The 19,670-nt window shown below is 40.0% G+C and overlaps 1 protein-coding gene across 1 annotated transcript; it reads right to left on the reverse strand.

Annotated features, from left to right (window-relative positions):
• Positions 1–11,740: 11,740 nt before the first annotated feature.
• LOC120961695 (uncharacterized) lies at positions 11,741–17,902 on the reverse strand. The gene is made up of 3 exons (XM_040385664.2): positions 13,588–17,902; positions 13,308–13,431; positions 11,741–13,241 (listed from the first exon to the last, which is right to left on the reverse strand). Exons 1-3 carry the CDS (start codon positions 13,708–13,710, stop codon positions 13,021–13,023), a joined length of 468 nt encoding a protein of 155 aa, XP_040241598.1. The 5' UTR covers positions 13,711–17,902; the 3' UTR covers positions 11,741–13,020.
• Positions 17,903–19,670: the final 1,768 nt, after the last annotated feature.

Genomic DNA, 19,670 nt, shown 5'->3' on the forward strand with positions numbered 1-19,670 from the left:
TCGTAAGTATTGAGTTCTCCTTAATAAGACTCGACAGCTGGGTCGCGTCCAAAAAGATGAACTACTCCCTCGTGAACTCGCCTGATGAACCTTTTTAGTATCAAGCACGCTCGTGTGCTAAATTGTGTACGCCTGATAAACACCTCACTTCGGCCGGATTAAATCGCTTCGGGTCCGAACCTTTGCACTGCAGATTGTTCATCGGTCGGGATTGTTCTGACCGTCAGGAAAAAGTTTGGTGCCTCCGTGCTGTTTCCCCGTCCACAGTGCGCAGCGAATGAACTTGTCATGCAGATAGCATCCCATGTGTGTTTGTGTGTATTTATGTATGTCATCATCGCGTGAATTTCAATTCGTCGATCCGCGTTCAGCATCGGTCTCGGCTCGGTTCGAGCGGCAAGTCATTCATTCTTGCACTCTTAATCGATTCATTCATTGATTGCTTCACCGTACCAATGTTTAAATCCCTTTCCTTCCTTCCCTATTCCTGGCGCCCTGACGGCTGGTGGCGTGCATAGTTTTGCTATTTTATTCATTGTTTGCTTTGACTGTTTTGTTCGTGTCCTCCATTCTTCACACAAGCTTCGACTGCTACCGTTCGGCAATATCTTCCGATTGCCCCTCTGCCGTTCGGTGCCGGAAAGTTGAATTGCATTTCGACACTGATTGCATTTTTGCCTGCACGCCATTCCAGTTGTTGTACCTGCGTACAGTCGTTGCCGCCAATGTTTGGTACCAATTTAAGCCAACCAACGAATATATTAGTGTATATAGTTTAATAACTTTAACCGCTCATAGAAGTTGTTATAACATGTTACATTATGTTACATAAATGATCTTATGGTGTTACTTGGTGATTTTAATTCACCATCACTCTCCTGGCAACCGTCGGCATCGTGCGTTAATCAGTTCATTCCTACTGGTGTATCTCGTGAAAATGTTTCTCTGCTTGATGGAATGTCGGTAAACGGTTTGCTGCAATTATCCGGCATAAAAAATATACGCGGAAGACAATTAGATCTTCTATTTGCCAATGCTGCCTTCTTGGAGTGCTGCTCCCCCGTCATAGCTTCACCTGTTCCACTCGTCGCGCTAGACAATCATCATCCTGCTCTTGAGACAAGCGTGCTCCTTACGCACTCTCGCCCTGCATCCTCCCAACGAATACCTACGGCTCGTATGTTCAATTTTAGGAAATTGGACTACCAAAAGCTTCATCGTATATTAGCCGATACCGATTGGTCCTTTATTGATGCTGACTGTGACATAAATCAAGCTGTAGCAGCGTTTACTAATGTAATCACTTCCGCCTTCCCTTCCTGCTGTCCTCTCCTTAAACCCGCTCCTAATCCTAAGTGGTCGAACAGAGCTTTACGTCTATTAAAATCGGACAAAAACCGCGCTCAACGCGCCTACCGTTTAAATAATACTTTACACAATCTTTGTGTATATAAATATGCGGCTAAGGCTTATCGTCTTCTTAATCGCCATCTGTATCGTCGCTACGTTAGGCGTCTTCAAATGCGCTTCACTATTGATCCTGGGTCATTCTTTCGTTTTGCGAACTCTCGGCGAGGCTCTGCTAGCCTTCCATCCACCCTGTTTCTTGATCTGTCCTCTGCTACGTCCAATCCTGATATATGTAACCTGTTTGCCAAACATTTCTCTAGTGTATTTGTCGATCCTAGTACTTTTAAGGTTCCTTTGGACGTAGGCTTGTCTTACACGCCCTCTGATGTGATATCATGTAATTCAGTCGTTGTAAGTGAAAGCCTAGTAAAATCCGCTTTATCCAAACTTAAAACTTCGTTTTCACCAGGCCCCGATGGCATCCCTGCCTGTGTTTTGAAAAAATGTGGCAATACCCTCACTCCTATTCTCACTCGTCTTTTTTCTCGCTCGCTTAGTGTAGGGATTTTTCCTAGTCAATGGAAACTAGCTTGGCTTGTTCCCATTTATAAGAAAGGTGACCGCACACTAGCATCAAACTACAGAGGCATTTCTATTATTTGTGCGTGTTCTAAAATCCTCGAGTCAATTGTCCATTTATCTGTAATGCCTTGTGTAAAAAATTATATTTCTGCGGAACAACACGGCTTTATGCCCAATCGCTCAGTGTCCACCAACCTAATGTGTTTTTTGTCTTCTCTATATCACTATCTGTCTAGTGGTAAGCAAGTAGACACTATCTATACCGATTTCAAAGCGGCATTTGACAGTATACCTCTATCATTACTTGTTGCTAAGCTTCGAAAACTAGGTTTCGGTGGCTCTATATTGCCGTGGTTCAACTCCTATCTTGAGAATCGTTCATATGCAGTTAAAATCTGTGGCTCTTTCTCTGAATGTTTTCTTAGTTCTTCGGGTGTCCCTCAAGGTAGTGTCCTTAGTCCCTTACTGTTCATTCTCTTCCTCAATGACTGTACTTCGATCCTTCCTCCTAACGGCTTCTTGCTATATGCGGATGACGTTAAAATTTTTCTTCCTGTATCTTCTACAGCTGATTGTCTAGTCCTTCAATCCTGGCTCTGTAAATTCTCTACATGGTGTGCTTCTAACGGTTTAGTCCTGTGTCCTGAAAAATGTTCTGTCTTGTCTTTCTTCCGATCTTCCACAAGTATAACTCATGCTTATAGTGTCTGTGATGCCCCTATTCCCCGTGCGTCCTTGTCTAAGGATCTTGGCGTCTTCTTTGACCCGAGTCTTTCTTTCAAGGAGCACACGGACTATGTCATCAACAAGGCCAACAAAAGTCTTGGTTATATTTGTCGCATGTCCACTGAAATTCGTGATCCTTTTTGTCTTAAGTCCCTTTATTGTTGTTGGGTCCGTTCCGTACTGGAATATGCCTGTGTCATCTGGTCTCCTGTTCAACTATCTCTGCTCCAAAGGATTGAGAGGATCCAGAGACGTTTTACAAGGATCGTATTTCGTAGGTCGCTGGGTCATCACTCTATTCCGCTTCCTTCGTATGACGATAGATGCACTCTATTAGGCCTTGCCAAGTTGGAGCACCGCCTCTCGGTCGCTCAGGCTTCTTTCGTCGCTGGCATATTACTCAATACGATTGATACTCCTTCACTTCTGTCGCGCTTACATTTGTATGCACCTTGTCGCACCTTACGTTATCGTTTTCGTCTCCAGTTACCTATATGTCGTACACGTTTTGCTCGCAATGAGCCTTTTGTAAGAGCTATGTCGTCTTTTAATAGTACTTCTGATCTGTTCGATTTCAACATATCCTATCCTGTCTACCGATCCCGTCTTCGCTCCTTTTCCGTACCATAAACTCCTTCCAACTCCTTCGTGAATAATTGTATACTATAGTCAGTAAGCACTATTGCTGTAACCCAACGTGGCCGAGCAATTAATAAGATAAAAAATAAATAAATAAAATAAATAAATAAAGAAAGTATTATATGATGTTTATAACTCATTAAATGAAAAAAAAGTAGGTCCCGGGAATGGTGTAGCAGATTTACTGCTAGTGGTAGCTCAATCACAAAGCAAAAACACTTTAACAGAATTACAGTTAAGAGGTGACCAACTCAAAAAGCCACCTTAACATAATCGTTGCAAGCCGAAACCATTCAACTAAAAAACATCAAAATAAAATAGTTACCAGCGATCGAATCAGGCCAGAGTTACCATGCAATAAATGCTTAGCATACACGAGCCATGTGGCAGAAAGCGCGAACTGACCGTTTAATTAAAAAAAAAAAACATAACGCGACGGTTATATGGAATGCGCCTCGCAACCTAGAACGGCTGCAAAACGATAGCGTAATAGTAATATCAAGTGGCAAAACAACACCCGCACATTAACTTTATATTTTGAGGAGCAAACCTAAAACCAGGAAGGTTAGCAACCGCATAATGAAAATAGATCAATCGTAGTCGTAAACATAAAATAAAGAAGACATTGTGTCATCACTATTCGATAATTAAAGTATAAATAAAGCTTATTTGAAACATTGAGACAGTTCACTAGTTTCAGACACATAGATCACTCGTGTTCTAGTGTTTCTCCCCAATAGCAGATTCCGTCGAAGGCTCTGTCCAACTTGGTAACCACGTTTGGTTATCAGCTGTTCAGGAGGTTGGTCTGATCAGCAATACCCCTCCTTCAACATAAGGGCAAGATTGTACCGTAATACTATTAACCGTATGTTTTAACGCCGCCTGGAATCCGACGAATCCGATTGATAAGGTTAGCTATCAACCCAAATGCTTTTTCGGTGTCAAGCAATACCAATGCAATAAAATTTTACTTTTCTATATAATTTTTTATTTTCAAATTTTAATGTCTGTTTTAAGTCTATCAAGCCAATGAACCGCGGATAAACCAGGTTGAAATCCATATTGTGAGCTGTATAATATTACACTTTTCTATATGTGTTCCAAATTTGTTTGTGATAGTGTTTTCAAAAAGTTTCCCGAGACAACTGAGTTAAATAATCGGTCAATAATTGGCAACACTACTTAGATCATTATCGGTTTTCGGATTGATTACAATTTTTGCAAATTTTCCATTCGATTGGAAAGTGTTCCAGTTTAAGACAGCTATCTCTCTATGCAAAATGAAGTAAGACGTGACATGTTGTACTAAACATGTTGTACTAAAGTTACGCTCATTGGTGACGCTTGCTCACTATACCATCTACATAAAAGAAACAATGTAAAAACAGCTCACATGTTATACTCACTATAGAACTGTGTTGCTAACCAACAATGGGTGCATGGATAATTTTGTAAAGGCCGTTCGTAAAGGCGAGCAGTGGTGTTAGATTTGGTCATCTATAGTAGTGTTTAATGTGTGCTGAAAATATCAAAATGTTAAAAAAAAATAAGACAAAAATGTACTTGCTTCCAACTATCACAAAAGTGAAGCCAAATGCTCAATTGAAAAGATTTCAAAATCTTACACTATGAATGATGAACATTTTTTTCATGCCTGTGATGGGATTATATTCTCCATGGATCGGGCCTCCATACGCTGATGGGTGGCTAAGGCTTCATACGGTTGTAGTGCCAAACATTTAAAAAATAAATCTAAAACTAATTTTACGCCACTATCATCCGATAGAAAAAAAAAGTCATGCACACGTCAATACGTAATTTTGGTGCGGTTTATCACGGACAAATCCACATGTTATGATATTTCAAGCACCATTCGAGTAGATCATAGTTAAAAATTTAGAACAAATACTACTTGGGTTGGGATAGTAATAATGGTAATGACTTTATAATAATAGTAATGGGTAATAATAGTAATGGGCAAAAAAAACAACAAAATAATGAAATTGGGCCGGTCTGGTGAAATGGAATGGTGAAATTGGGCCGACAGTCGTCAACTCGTACGACTTAACAACATGCTCGTCATGGGTTCATGCCCCGAATAGACCGTGCCCCCATACGTAGGACTGACTATCCTGCTATGGTAACAATAAGTCACTGAAAGCCAAGCTCACTTCACTAGTGGGTACAGGCCAGGCCTTGACTGACAGCGGTTGTTATGCCAAAGAAGAAGAATGAAATGACAGGAATGGAGGACAGGATCGAGAAAAGTTATGGAATCTTTTTAGCTTACTCAGGTAGTATTTTTTATGACCACATCATGAAGCAACGAAGTGGAATGAAATTGATTCAATTATTTTGATAAGCAATTGGCACTGCAACCTGAACCGATATGACGCTGCCTAAGCCACTAATCGACCTGGACATCCATACACTATGGGGCGGCCTCTAACAAACCGTGGTCATGAATCATTTTTGTACTATTTATGATATATATCGTATCGAATCTTGTTTTATATAATAAATTTACTTGTAAAATATGATTTTACGCGTTAGAAATCTGGATGGCGCCACTGTACACCATTTTTACAGGTGGTAGAAATATTTTGGCACACAATTTAGAGACATTCGGCCCAATAATAAGACTAAGCAAGGGAATTATTGCGCTATACTCTAAGTGTTGGTCTTCATACTCTAAAGTTGAAATCTTTAGATTGTGTGAAAAAGTATTTGTAACGAGTGAAAACTTTGCATCCCTTTACGGTACATCGCCACAGACACATATTTCAATCGGTGAATACAGTCGAGTTATTTGATATAATATTTGATTAAATATTTGAGAACTATTGTATTGTTTTTAATAATAAAACGTTACAACAAAATGTAAACCACTAATCATTCAAGTAGCTAAAACAAATAAGTTTCAACAATTTTCCAAGTGCTTATAGCGCCCTACCTTAAACAAATTGATACTTCAAAAGGAAAACAAAAACATTGAAGCAAATCTCTTCTTTATTGGTCGACATTTTTAAATAACACAAAACATTTGAATATAACCAATGTTGTCAATTGATTGATCTAAGTTTAACGCATCGTTTTCAACTCCGCTCAGCACCGGTAGCGCCGGCCTATGACGGTTAGTTCATTTGATGTATCTTCGTCCATAACGCTTAAACCTTCAGCGGGTACAAACAAAATGTGTTACAGTTTCTGGATATGTTGTTACAAAATGTCAGGTACATGCAAAATACTACGGTTTATCAAAAAGTACTAGACTCCCTAGCACTCCGCAACGCCAAGTTGTTGTTTGTGTAATAGTGCAGGTGAACGATTTTTGTACGACGCGCCGTACAGAGGCGGGCGCTCTAAACATGTTTAAATGCATTTTTTTCACACATTTGAGGTTCAATGATAAGAAAATTTTGTTTTTAGTACGATTTTTCCAGTTTGTAATTGGTAATTGGAAGGTACTAGAACACAAAAAGAATAGTTTTGTTTTATTTTTCATAAAAATAACATAATAATTCCTTTTCAATGTTACAGTGCCTACCACAACTATATGGACAGTTGTTTTCGCGATTTGTGGAAAATCCGTAAGAGATAAACAGAAACAGTGAATGTATGAGTTGTGCAGAATACTATTTCATATCTTCCTATATATTTTTTCAATTTTTTTAAAACATTCTTACACGTCGACGGTGAAGTGGATGGCGGGAGGTAAAAAATATCAGGGTAGGATTACATTTCTTAACTATGTATGCACGGATGTACCAAATCGTGTATTTTCAATTTCGGGAAAAAATCCACAGGTTTATTTACCCGGTAAAACGGTATTTTTTCCGGGTAGATTGGGTTTTCTCAATAGCGCTACCGCTAATGGGGCCCTTCACGATTCTAGTCAGTTTTTGTATGGAGTTTGACAGTTGAAAAATGAAATTATATAAACACTCCATACAAAACCACACACAAAACTAACCTGCAATTTTCAGTCTAGATTATTCTAGCCTCAAAGCTAGAATTAGATTCGAGTACCTGCTCGAAAAATGCCAAAACAAGATGGTGTTTTTATTGATCCCAAGGTGTATTAAAAGATCTGGTAACGGAATCTAGAATCAATGTGTATGTAGTCCAGGTGGTATCATAGCATGTTTTTTTATATCCATATTGGAATATCACTTTTTGGCAGCATGGGTGAAAACTTTTGTTCAAAAAAGCTTTCTGGAGACTTGACGAATACTCAAAACACTCTTAAAATCTTCATTCAAAAACAGAAACGATAAAAATCAGTCTTCAAAGTTCATACACCTTGGTAAAAGCCCACCTGTATATTATACCCATTTAGAAAGCTGCTCGAAAACTGCTATACAATGCAAACAGCTGTTATACAATGCAAAAACTGCTATACAATGCAAACAGCTGACAGGCTGAAATTTCAGCCTACGAACTTAAAACAGAAAGGGCCCCAATGTCAGTTTTTTTTATATTGGATGTAATTGGTATCATGACATGGCTAAGATGGAACGGTATCCAAAGGAAATTTGAAGTGAGAGTGTCAAGCATGGATGCACAAAGTTTAAGTGATTCTAGTAGAACATATTTTAAATGTAGAACATAGAAAACATTAAAGCTACAACTCCTAACATAGCGCTGGTGAATTGATTCAGATCCTATATCTCTGAACGTAGCTACTACGTACAAACCGATGGTGTCTCCTCTAACGTTTTCGAGAGTTCATCTGGCGTTCCTCAGGGCAGCAACTTGGGACCACTGCTGTTCTCGCTTTTTATTAACGACGTCACACTGGCCATTACGGAAGCAGATTGTCTGCTTTATGCGGATGATGTTAGGCTTTTTCGTATCGTACGGAACACTTCCGACTCTCTTTCTCTGCAAAGATCGATTGATGTTTTCTCTGACTGGTGTATCAATAACGACCTGCTAATTTATGTTGATAAGTGTACGTCAATGTCGTTCTTTAGAATAGCTAGTCCGATAAGGTATATCTATAGCATATCAGGGACACAACTACCGCGGTGCAATACGGTCAGGGATTTAGGAGTCACCCTGGATCGCAAACTAGATTTCCGACAACTTACTTACTTACTTATCCGGCGCTACAACCGCTTTGCGGTCTTGGCCTACCTCAGGAGTGAAACTGGATTTCAGGATTTCCGACAACATTACTGTGTTATTGTAGACAAAGCTAACAAAATGCTAGGATTTATTCGTCGACATTCGAGAGGACTCAATGACCCGCACTGCCTGTTAACTCTGTATAAGTCCTATGTTCGTTCCATCCTCGAGTTTAGTTCTACAGTTTGATGTCCGTTCTCTAGTGTTTGGTTCAATAGAATAGAAGCTGTCCAAAAGAGAATTACTCGTATTGTCCTACACTTCACTCCGTGGCGTAATGTAACCCCTCGTCCATCGTATCATACTCGTTGTTTGTTGTTTGGTCTGGACACACTTGCTAGGAGACGTGATAATGCCCAATGTACGTTTTTGTCCAAACTTATTGTCAGTGAGATAGATTCGCCAGAACTACTGGCTAGAGTCAACATAAATGTCCCTGCTAGAGTGTTCCGTAACTACAGACTAATAAGAACTGACCTTACAAGACGTGCATACAGCGAGAACGACCCAATGACTGCGATGGCCCAAACTTGCTAGAAGATATTTCAATAGTTGTCAATTCGTTTTTTACGACCATGTTACGTACAGGGCGTTCGGGATAATTGTGACAGTCACCTACGGAGAAAGAAAACAAAAAAATTATGGCAAAATTAATCATCGGGGATTTTCGTTTTGTTTTAGAAATAGTAGCTTACCATGTATTTTATTCATTTTATTCAAAATATCCGCCCTCGGCTTCTATTACGGCCTCCACCCGTCTCCGGAACCGGGAACAAGCCCTGGCGACAGTTTCGCGGGGTAGGACCGCGAAAACGGACCTGATTTTCGCCATCAGCTCCGCCTTGGTGTTGCTGGAGGTTCTGTTGGTGTCCCGTTCCACCGCGCCCCACACGAAATAATCTATTGGATTAAGATCCGGGGAGGCCACACATTCGGCGCGGTGAAGTCGTTGAAATTGGCCGCCAACCACTTTATCGTTTTGGAGGCTGTATGGCACGGAGCGGAATCCTGCTGGAACACGTACCGTCTACCGTTGGCCACTCTCGTGATCCAAGGCTTCTCGACGGCGTCCAGCAGACCGGTGCCAACGGCCGAATTCCGATCCCCGGATTTTCCATCACGCGCGCCTGTAGGTCAGCCAGGAAAGCGTCGGTCCGCACGCAACCCCGCCGCTAAGAATGTGGTTTTCGTGCTGCCACCGCTTCGTTGTCGTCGCTGTTTTCTCCCAGCTCACTCCGGATCGCCTTCACCGTGTTCAGCGAACACTGCACGCACTGCATGATGTCGCGGTTGTCGCGTCCGACGCGGATCATCATGATGCATGCGAACCGCTTCCACAATGTACTCTTTTTTGGCATTTTTTTATCACGGGATGTTTTCGCTGCTTGTTCCGTACACTTTTAGCTGTCGAATGACGTATTGCTTGTTTTCCTATGCCAACTCGATCACGCGTTATAAACAAAAATATAACTGTCAAAATTATCCCGGACGCCCTGTATAAACTAGTGCGTGTCCATTTTTTATCAGATCCTAGTAGCCTACCATGAATGAGATTTAATTTGGAGTATTCCAAATGTACCTGGTAAAATGCTTTGATCAATCGCGTTTCCAACTGATTGTTTAAAAATAGTTCTCAATTAGAGGAAAAAGTATATGCTCTTGATGATTGAAGATGTTGAAAATTTTGTGAAATGTCAAATTGTCCTTTTAACTATTTTGATCGAGCAAATCATTAACAAACCAATATCTGATTGCACTACATCTTCAATGAAAACATAGATGTTGAATCATAGTCTTGTTAGCAATAGAATAACATTTATTAAAGATTTAGTTAAACAAAACATGTATTTGCCTAAACTAATAATAATATGAAAAAGTCTATTTTATGTAAACTTTTTTGAAATACTTCTAACATAAGCGATAAAAAGCATTAAAAATTGCATTCAATCGAACCCCAAAAAAAATATATATATATATCTTAAAATAAATTAATATCTCTTACAGATTTTCCAAAAATCGCGAAAAACGACTATCCATATAGTTGTGGTAGGTGCTGTATATTATTCGTCCATCTACTATACATATTCACACCTAAACTCATAATGTGAAAAAGGACAAAAGTTGGGAGAAAACGTAGTCTGGAATAAAAATCAACTTCAAAATTCATATAACTTCTGAAGTTGAAATGATTGAGATATTTTTCTTAGCTAACGATTTAGATTTTTAATAAACACGATATTTTTTTAATCAGATATTTTTTTTTTGACTGCCGACCACCCATTCTCCTTCTGCCATGGCTGCTTGGAGCGCAAATAGTCTTGCAGCAGGTAGGGCACGGGTCAATAATAAGCCGTGGCAGTGAGTCCTGTTTGTGAAAGACTCGGACCCATATATTATATTAACATGCCATGCCATTTTATAGCAACAATTCCAACATTCCAGAACGAGTAAATTAAAATTGCATAAATCGTAAGTGTTTGCAAAAACGGTCATTGATAACGGAATAGTGTGATTATACTTAACAAGAAGCTGGACCAAGGTTGCTAATGTTATTTATTGATATATTTATTTATTTATTTATTTGCCGTATTGCTACTTACGTACGATAATTTGCTATTGTTATGCAACAGTAACACTTATCCATATTATAAATAAGACAAAAAGATGGAAGGACTATGAACCGAGATAAGAATTGGATAGAAACATGTACCAAGATAGTCCGCGGTCATATAGGGTACTTGTAAAAGGACATCAAAAAGAGAACAGGATTGTTTATCGATGTTTGCATGAAAACCTTTAAATATGCCCTGCAGTCTGAGGTTCCACAGCTCTGAGTACACATCTAAGGTTTTGTTGATAATACCTGTAACCGGGCTAAACTCACTATTTCATTATAAGATTTATGTAGATATACTTTTTATAAACTATAATAATCTATTTTTTGGGATTTTTTGGAAGGTAAATACTGGAACGGGGTGTGATTGAAAATAGTTAGATATGTACACAGCTGCTAAGTAAGCAAACGGTCGCAAGCGTTGATGTCACTCCACACACGGAGTCAGGTTCCAACGGGAACTCCACTGGAAGCGGGTTCCCACGACAACCAGGTGCGGTGTCGTATGTTCGGATGGACCGGGGCGAACATGATCATCACAAACGTGGTTGGCAACGTGACCGGCAAGCGACCTGGCAGCACCGAAAACACAGACCCAGCTACGCAGCACCGTATCTAAAAGTTAGTCTTAGTCCAGCAGTTCATAAATAAAGATCGCCAGTTTTTTTAACTTACTCCGGGCTATCGTATACATAATTAGTTATTTGCAGTAGATTATTTATTCTTTTTGTTAAACTTATATAATGGCTAGTAGTGTAATTTGCGTATTCAAAATGTGTGTTTGATAGTATTACATATTTTTCTTGTGGTTATTAGCGAATTTCTATATTGTTAAAGAGGTTGGATAGTTATTTAGCACATTGATAAACATTTTAACTAGTTTCTATATTCTCCCATTGTAATTCCGGACACTGTTTATTTGATTCAAGATTATCTGACCAAGCAGCGTTTAGAGTGGTGTTTTAGTGTCGATGGTTTCTTTAAGCTATAGGTAAGTTGAATATTGCCTGTATCGCTGCCCTTTTTTCTTATACTTATTGCGCACTTTTATAAGAGATACAACCTCATCCGGTATTATGATGTTATGCTTTTCCTAGACATGTTTCTGGAACAGCTATATGATGAGCATACATGATGTCATTGGTAGCTTTTATTATCATTTCATCTATTTGAGTTGTTTGCAAAATTAGATTCAGCTATGTGATAGTAATATTGTTTGTTAATGCTTGTTAATGCTAATTGTTATATGCTCATGGGTTGGGTTTATTAATTAGTAATATATTTTTTTATTTGAATTTTTACTAACAAATGATCGGAAGCAAGTTCGGAGTGAGATTGGCGTAGAAATATAAATATTGTTATCTGTTAAATTGTAGACGGATTTTGTCTAGAGTTTGATTGAATGTATGTGAGAACGTTTGGATAATACATTGAAATGGGATTTCTGGATTTCTTAAAAACGCGATTTACCAGCTTGATTAGCAGTGATAAAATTTCACGTTCGGTGTCGTACGTTAAGGTCTCCACATATTAGGTATTTATTGTTATTATTGGATAGTTTTTTGGATTGGTTTTTTTTAACTCCTTTAAATCTCTATGGGCCCTTTCCCTTTAAAATCGTAGCGAATAATTTTTTTTATCGAATATGTACCTTATTTGTTTGATCGTGTTTGAAGGTCCTTTTAATTTGTTCATAAAAACTACGTGTGCCATAAAATCACGCATCGAAAAATAACTATTAATTGTAATATAAATTGTGCACCTTGAAAACCAATTTACCTAAAACCATTAAGCACGATTGCGTTCCAAATTCAGAATCCACCAACAGCGCTTGTTGCGTTAGTAACAACACCATGGTTTTTTTTACAAAGCTACACACAACCATCTAAAACAAACCAAACACTCAAACCCCTGGCGACCGCTAAACGTCGGACCAGATGGTGTGGGGCACCCAGAGCACCCCGACCGCGCGCTGTTCACTTGCGCTCACGAAAGGTAAAGATCGTGTCCATCAGGAAGATCACCCCGTTGATGACCGCGATCGAGCCCTTGGTGATGGCGAGATCGCGGGTCCGTGTGCGAAACGCATGCTCCCACGCCTCGATAATGAAGACACCGGACGTCAGGAAGCAGACGCAGCCGAGGAGGCTGTAGAAGATGCTCAATCGACGATGAAGGTGCGCCTTCATCAGGTAGCCTGAAAAAAATTTCAGTCGCTGTCACAGCGGATCGATGACCACATGGCAAGCTGCAACGAACGTACCTGCCATGACGGTGAACAGAATCACGATAAAACCACAGAACGTCCCGGTCGCCAGGAAGCCCGTCACCAGATCACCATCGTTGAAGCTGTAGTAGTGCAGCGTGGTACAGGTAACGGCCAGTGACTGAATGATGATAGCAAAGCGAAGAAAAAGCAATTGATTGATCGTGGAAGGCGGTTTTCGGACGCTCCAGCTCTTCAGAAGCTGGTGATTTCTCAAACAACAACAACAACAACAACACACACACATAAGTCCAGTCGACGTAGTGATATTAATTACCAGCTCCAAAAATTTGATGATCGATAATGGCGGACGGTACTCTCTTGGTGCCGTTGGATGAATTCCAACGGGTAGCACACTGTGGTGTATCCTTGGTGCAGGAGCAACGGAATTTTCCGCCATTCCAGTACACTTGCACCAGTCAGACCAGCACCGAACTAAACGGACAAAAAGACGACCCGTATTCCAACGCTGCGCACTTGTCGTCGATAGGGAACTGCTTCCTTCTAGTCCGCTCACCCAACTAACACGCAGATCATTCCTCACGCACAGCGTGACTTTTTCCCAGTAGTTTTCCCTTCCGTCTAGTTTTCCCTTCCGTTCCAGATCTAGCTCAAAACAGTGCGTTGAGTAACGCGCACCCCAAAAACCAGCCGTAATCCACCAGCGAAGATTGCGTGCCCCAGTGTCCAGCGTGTCCGTTGCCGTCTTGACGTGCGAGATTAAGTCTGATGAAATGAGGGTGGCCCAAGACCGGGCCGAGTTTGGAGGTTAATTGATAGCGAAAAATAGCTCCCCCTTGTGCTAAGCCACATGCAGTGGGTGTGTTGTGAGCTGGATAGAGAAAGAGAGAGAGAGAGAGAGAGAGAGAGAGAGCGACGGGGCGGATAGGGAGGGAGGTTGAAGTACTTCCGAGCAACGTACGTCTGGAGTTGCGTTGCCGGATCAATTTGAACGACGCAACGATTTCAAGATCAGTTCTCACCACCGGCATTGCTGCAATCTCGAGTGTTGGACGTGATGATGCTGATCCAACTCTTGCTACACACATAACGGGCTTTTCCAATATCTCGAGTTAGTTTTGTTGAACTCAGCAAACGAAAAGAGCAACAACAACAACAAAATATCAAATGAATAACGAATCGGATGGAAATTCCAGCTAACAAGTTTCAAGCTTTTGTTGTTCTTCCCACGCAGCGCGTCTCTCGGGACTCGGGCGTCGGTGCGAGCGTTAACCATTTTATTAATTAGAAAACTAAGCGAACGAGGCCGTGCTGCAAAGGCTGGCGGGAAAGTTTGTTGCCATCGCGACATCGCGCATTGCAATTTATAGGCAGCGGACAAACGCACGCAAAATCAATACATGCCCGGTTCGGTATACCAACGGGAGGAATGGTTCGTCCCATCCCATCCTCCCATCCCTCCTCACTGTCCGCGCCGGATGCGGGTAGATGGGGAACGATATTTCAATTGAACCCGGTGACCCTTTCCTTTCTACCCTCGCTGTGTGCCATTTCCACCCAATCGTACAAAGCACTCGCATCCCGTCCAGATCGATATCCCAGATCGACCTATTTTAATGTGCAATGTTTACCTCCTCACTTCATTTTGTTTTGTTTTGCATTGGTTCCGAGCGGTAAAGTGTCGTCACGTTTTACGTCGGAGCAGTGGACGTTACTCAGTAAGGCTGAACACGTTTAATCAATTTTGACATAGTAGTAGACATCGAAAATTTACTCTGTAATAACTTGAATTTATCTATCGTATCGTATTTATAAGATAATATTATAAAGATTCAGCATTACAATTCGTTGTTTTGCCGTTTTGATAGTCTCCAGAAAGCTCAAGTTTCCGTCGCAAAGCTCCCAGAAAGCTCGCACCTCGGCTAGGCAAAGTTGTGTTCCGCAATAGATGGCACTAGTAGTGCCGCAACATCGCAGTGTTGTGCCGACCCTTGCTTGTTTATGCACGATTTAATTACTTTGGTTCCTGTTTGGATTACAGTCTCTGGCTCTAAGCAGACCAGTTCAAGGTCAACCAAGGGTCTGTTTGAATTTCGTTCAGCAACATTTTTCATTGCTGTTTTTTCACTTTGCATCATTTGACGGTCGAGCTGCGCGCTATACGGCTATTGTAATTCAGTCAAAGACACACACACACACACACATGCATACCCCCAAATCATGAACAAATATTTGCAGAATACGTTCAATTCAGTATTCCTAGCATCAATCACTTTGCGTGCCATTCATTCATCAGTCGGAGTTATAGTGACTTGAATAAATAGTTTAGATTTTTAAGTTATTTAAATTTTCGAATCTTGACTGTTGTTGTGCTGTTGGTTTTATGATTTTTGTGTTGTTTTCATTTTATTTTGCAAATAGCTCTTTCATCTTGCATATACCTAAGCATTACTGTTCCTAGCAGCGTAATAAGCAATCCAAGATGTGACTGGAATATTTGAAAGCATAATGCTGCTGGTCATGTCACCAACCACAATTCTCAGAAACCAACTGTACGTCAGATCCCCTGGATATTATTTCACAAGGGTACACGTTCTGTGCTACGCTTTCCTCCTCAACTGTTATCGACCATTCCATGGCTGCTCACACCATTTATGACAACAAAGGAAAAAAAGGAAACGGCTATGTTTACCGTCTGCAACTCTGCGCTTCATCTACGCAGTCCAGGATCACCTTGATTGCCGAATGGACGCGATGATCGCGAGACAAACATTGATCATCCGTCCGTCCCCCCGTTAAGCAACCGATGCCGTCATCGACGTGCCAGCGCACGCTAGCTCCAAGCGCCGTCCCTGACGCTAAAAATCGTTGCTTGATGAGCTCATCTCTGGCTCACCGGCGGGAATGCAGCAACAAACCGGGGGAGCAAATGAATCAATGCTACTGTTTAGAGCGCGACAGTCAAATTTGAAATTTAGCTTAGCGAGAGTTTTGAGCTCAAAACAAAATAGTGGAAGTATAGAACGCTTGAGCCCCCCCTTTTCGTAGCGCAAAATGAGCGCGTGAGAGCGTGAGCGGCCGCTACAGCGCAGCACAACCATGGAAGAAGAAAATTATACCCAAATACACCGGTGCGAACCATAAGCATAAGTATCGCCTTGATTGTGCAAACCAAGATATTACCCGATCTAGCACGACGATCATATTCATATTCATATTCATATGAGCATAATTGCTTACAACGCTACAGCTGCAACAAAGCGGCATCTCTCCATGGATCATATTGCAAACGCGATGAGCAATGATGAAAACGTGCAGTTTTATCTCGCACAACCAACAAAATTAAACATTTAGCAATTTTAGCGTCAGCATAACAAACAATATGTGGACGGATTAAAACATAGGATCATCGATGGTCAAAACATAGCGACGTCTCTCGAACGAATACAATAGGGGAACGCAGGGCAAAATTGTCGGGTGGTGCGAAATGACCATCTACAGCACGCGCATAAAAATCACGCCAGCGTAGGGTGGTTTTTGTTTTTGAATTATTTTAGGACCTATGATGAAAAAATGTAAAGAGTTGCATGATCTTATGTGCCTAAAACACGTATATTGGGCTATATATATATATATGTGCCTAAAACCGTATATTCGATCTGGTGTGCTTTAGCCTGGTGTCCTTTAACAACCCGTTCAATCAATCGCCTGGAAAGTATTCAGCACAAGTTTACAAGGTTCGCCTTACGACTCCCTCCTTGGTCTAACGGGGTCCAAGCTCCTTACTATCAACAGTGCCTATTGCTTGGTTTGGAGTCGCTTAATGTCAGAAAAAAAAACATGGGGCTGCTGCAAGGTCCCGTGCGCTCTTTTCTGCCGTGATTTGTTGTTGCACCGTCTAGGATAGCTAGAACGATTTTTTTAAATGTTACGAGTGACCTGTTCGATTTTAATACTTATACGTCATTGTTCCAAGATCTTCTTCATCAGCATTTTCGTTTTGGTTAGTTTCTAAGTATTGTTACATCTATTTATGTAGACCTGCAGAGGTCCGATAATTAATCCAAAAACTAAATAATCGGTCTCGTAGTACAGTCGTCAACTCGTACGACTTAAGAACATGCCCGTCATGGGTTCAATCCCGAAATAGACCGCGCCGTCATACGTAGGACTGACTATCCTGCTATGGGGGGGAATCAATTAGTCACTGAAAGCCAAGCCCACAAGTGGGTACAGGCCAGGCCTTGACCGACATCGGTTGTTGAGCCAAAGAAGAAGAAGAAGAAGAGAAACTAAATAATATATTTACTTCAAAATATCGTATCGATATACCATCGAGGAGGGTAAATTTACTAACCTTAAAAATTTATACTACCATTAAGAAGCCTAGTATGGCGTTGCAATGGTAAACGTTTAACCATTCATGATCGAGCGAACTAACTTCTAAATTCCAATATGAGCACCACTTTAGCGTTAGCGCAGCGACTGTATAATTAAAAGGCAAAAATAAGGAGATTTATGTTATTGGTTAACACCGTTTCTCAAAATTATTGTTACAATCAATACAATGTACACAACAGCACACACCCACAAGGGTAATGTTGATCCCTCCAAAACGAACTATGAAGGTGAGAAAAAAAATGCAGCATACACAAAAAAAAAACTGAATGATTTGACACAACTCATCAAACGATTAAATGTCACGTCCTCGCAAATCCAAATGGAGTTGTTGGACTCAAAATTGCTCAATAAAGAATTTTTTGTTTTGGTTGTTTGACAGAAAACAATCATTCAATTGAGGTTTGTACATTCGTGCAAATATGTGGAGTAATTATTGGATGTGCAAGTATGCATTATATATTTATGCGTGAGACATGTAAAATGTCATTAAAAAACTTTGGTCCGCCTGACAGGTCTGTCGCGGATGAGTTCTGAATTTAAACTAAAATATAAATCTTTTCATGACTCGGACAACTTTAATCAACAAAAAGAAGAAACATTGACAACATTCAGGAATAGATGAATGGTTCTAAATGATAACAATGATCAAAATATCAAATAATAATAATAAATAATAATAATAATAATAATAATAATAATAATAATAATAATAATAATAATAATAATAATAATAATAATAATAATAATAATAATAATAATAATAATAATAATAATAATAATAATAATAATAAGAATACCTTACCCTCCATGGTGTCCATCTTTCTCCTATCAGGTGTCTGTCTTAAACAGTTTTCAAAAAACATAAAAAATGGTAAAAACTTAAAAGATTCACTTTCAACTTTTTCTGAAAATAAATGAATGTAAGATAAGATAGGTACATTTTCATGGTCGCTGTACCTAAACATTCTTGAATTTTAACATTTTTCCTAAGGTGTCCATCTTAACCTAACTTCTCCTAAGCGACGCATATGATTCCTAATTTGATGTCTAAACGAACAGTCTTTGCATAGGACCATGAATTATTGTTTACCAAGAAGCACATACCAAGAAGCGAAAAGTTATAGGGAACGTTACAATATAGTAAACCATTTAAATTTCTAACGTTTTGTACAGGTGTTCATCATACCCTGCATTGTGTCCAACTTTCCCATTACAGGTTCCGATTATTCCAAATCCCCAAAAAATATGTTTTTAGTTGAACACATACGGCCATACGGCCCGTTGAAGCTAAACAATAAATAATAAGAATAATAATAATAATAATAATAAAACCAAAATATTTGAAACAAACCTAATCTTTTCAAACATATTTTTTGACAAAATGTGAGTGTAACATAAGGTTTGAACATTTTCACGATCACGGAATTCATTATATATCACTAGATTTTTAACATTACACTTTCTGAAATGTTGAGGAACTATTTTTAGTATTCACGATTAAACTAAAAAGTAACATCAAAAAAGCCTAGCCATGCGGCCAGAATTCCATTGAAAATAGTGAAAGCTTTTCTTTTTTTTAATGTCATCGTACCATACAGTATGACAGTTGGATACATACATTTAGGCGTGAATTGTTTTAGACAAGTTTGTTTTGGTTTCTTTTTTACGCTTCACGGCGTGAAATTGTATCGGTACGTTTAGGCACACGATGAGGTGTAGAAGACTACTATCTCACGCATATAGTTATTTAGCCATGAAACGGTAAAGACGGATGCTAGAATAGAACGCGTCTCAACTAACCGGCCTTGGATCTTTGTGATCCATATACTGTACCACGCCTTAAGGCATTGTAAATCCAGCGCCGCTATAGCTCGAAGCGGCACGGGGTTTGCGCGATGACATCATCCCGGTGCTCCGGCCCATTCTTCGCGACTCCTCAACCAACCGTGCTTTCCATCACACGCATCAACGCGTGCACACGCACACGAGCGCAGAAGA

The sequence above is a fragment of the Anopheles coluzzii genome, chromosome X (assembly GCF_943734685.1).
Source record: "Anopheles coluzzii chromosome X, AcolN3, whole genome shotgun sequence".
In the NCBI taxonomy this organism is placed as follows: domain Eukaryota; kingdom Metazoa; phylum Arthropoda; class Insecta; order Diptera; family Culicidae; genus Anopheles; species Anopheles coluzzii.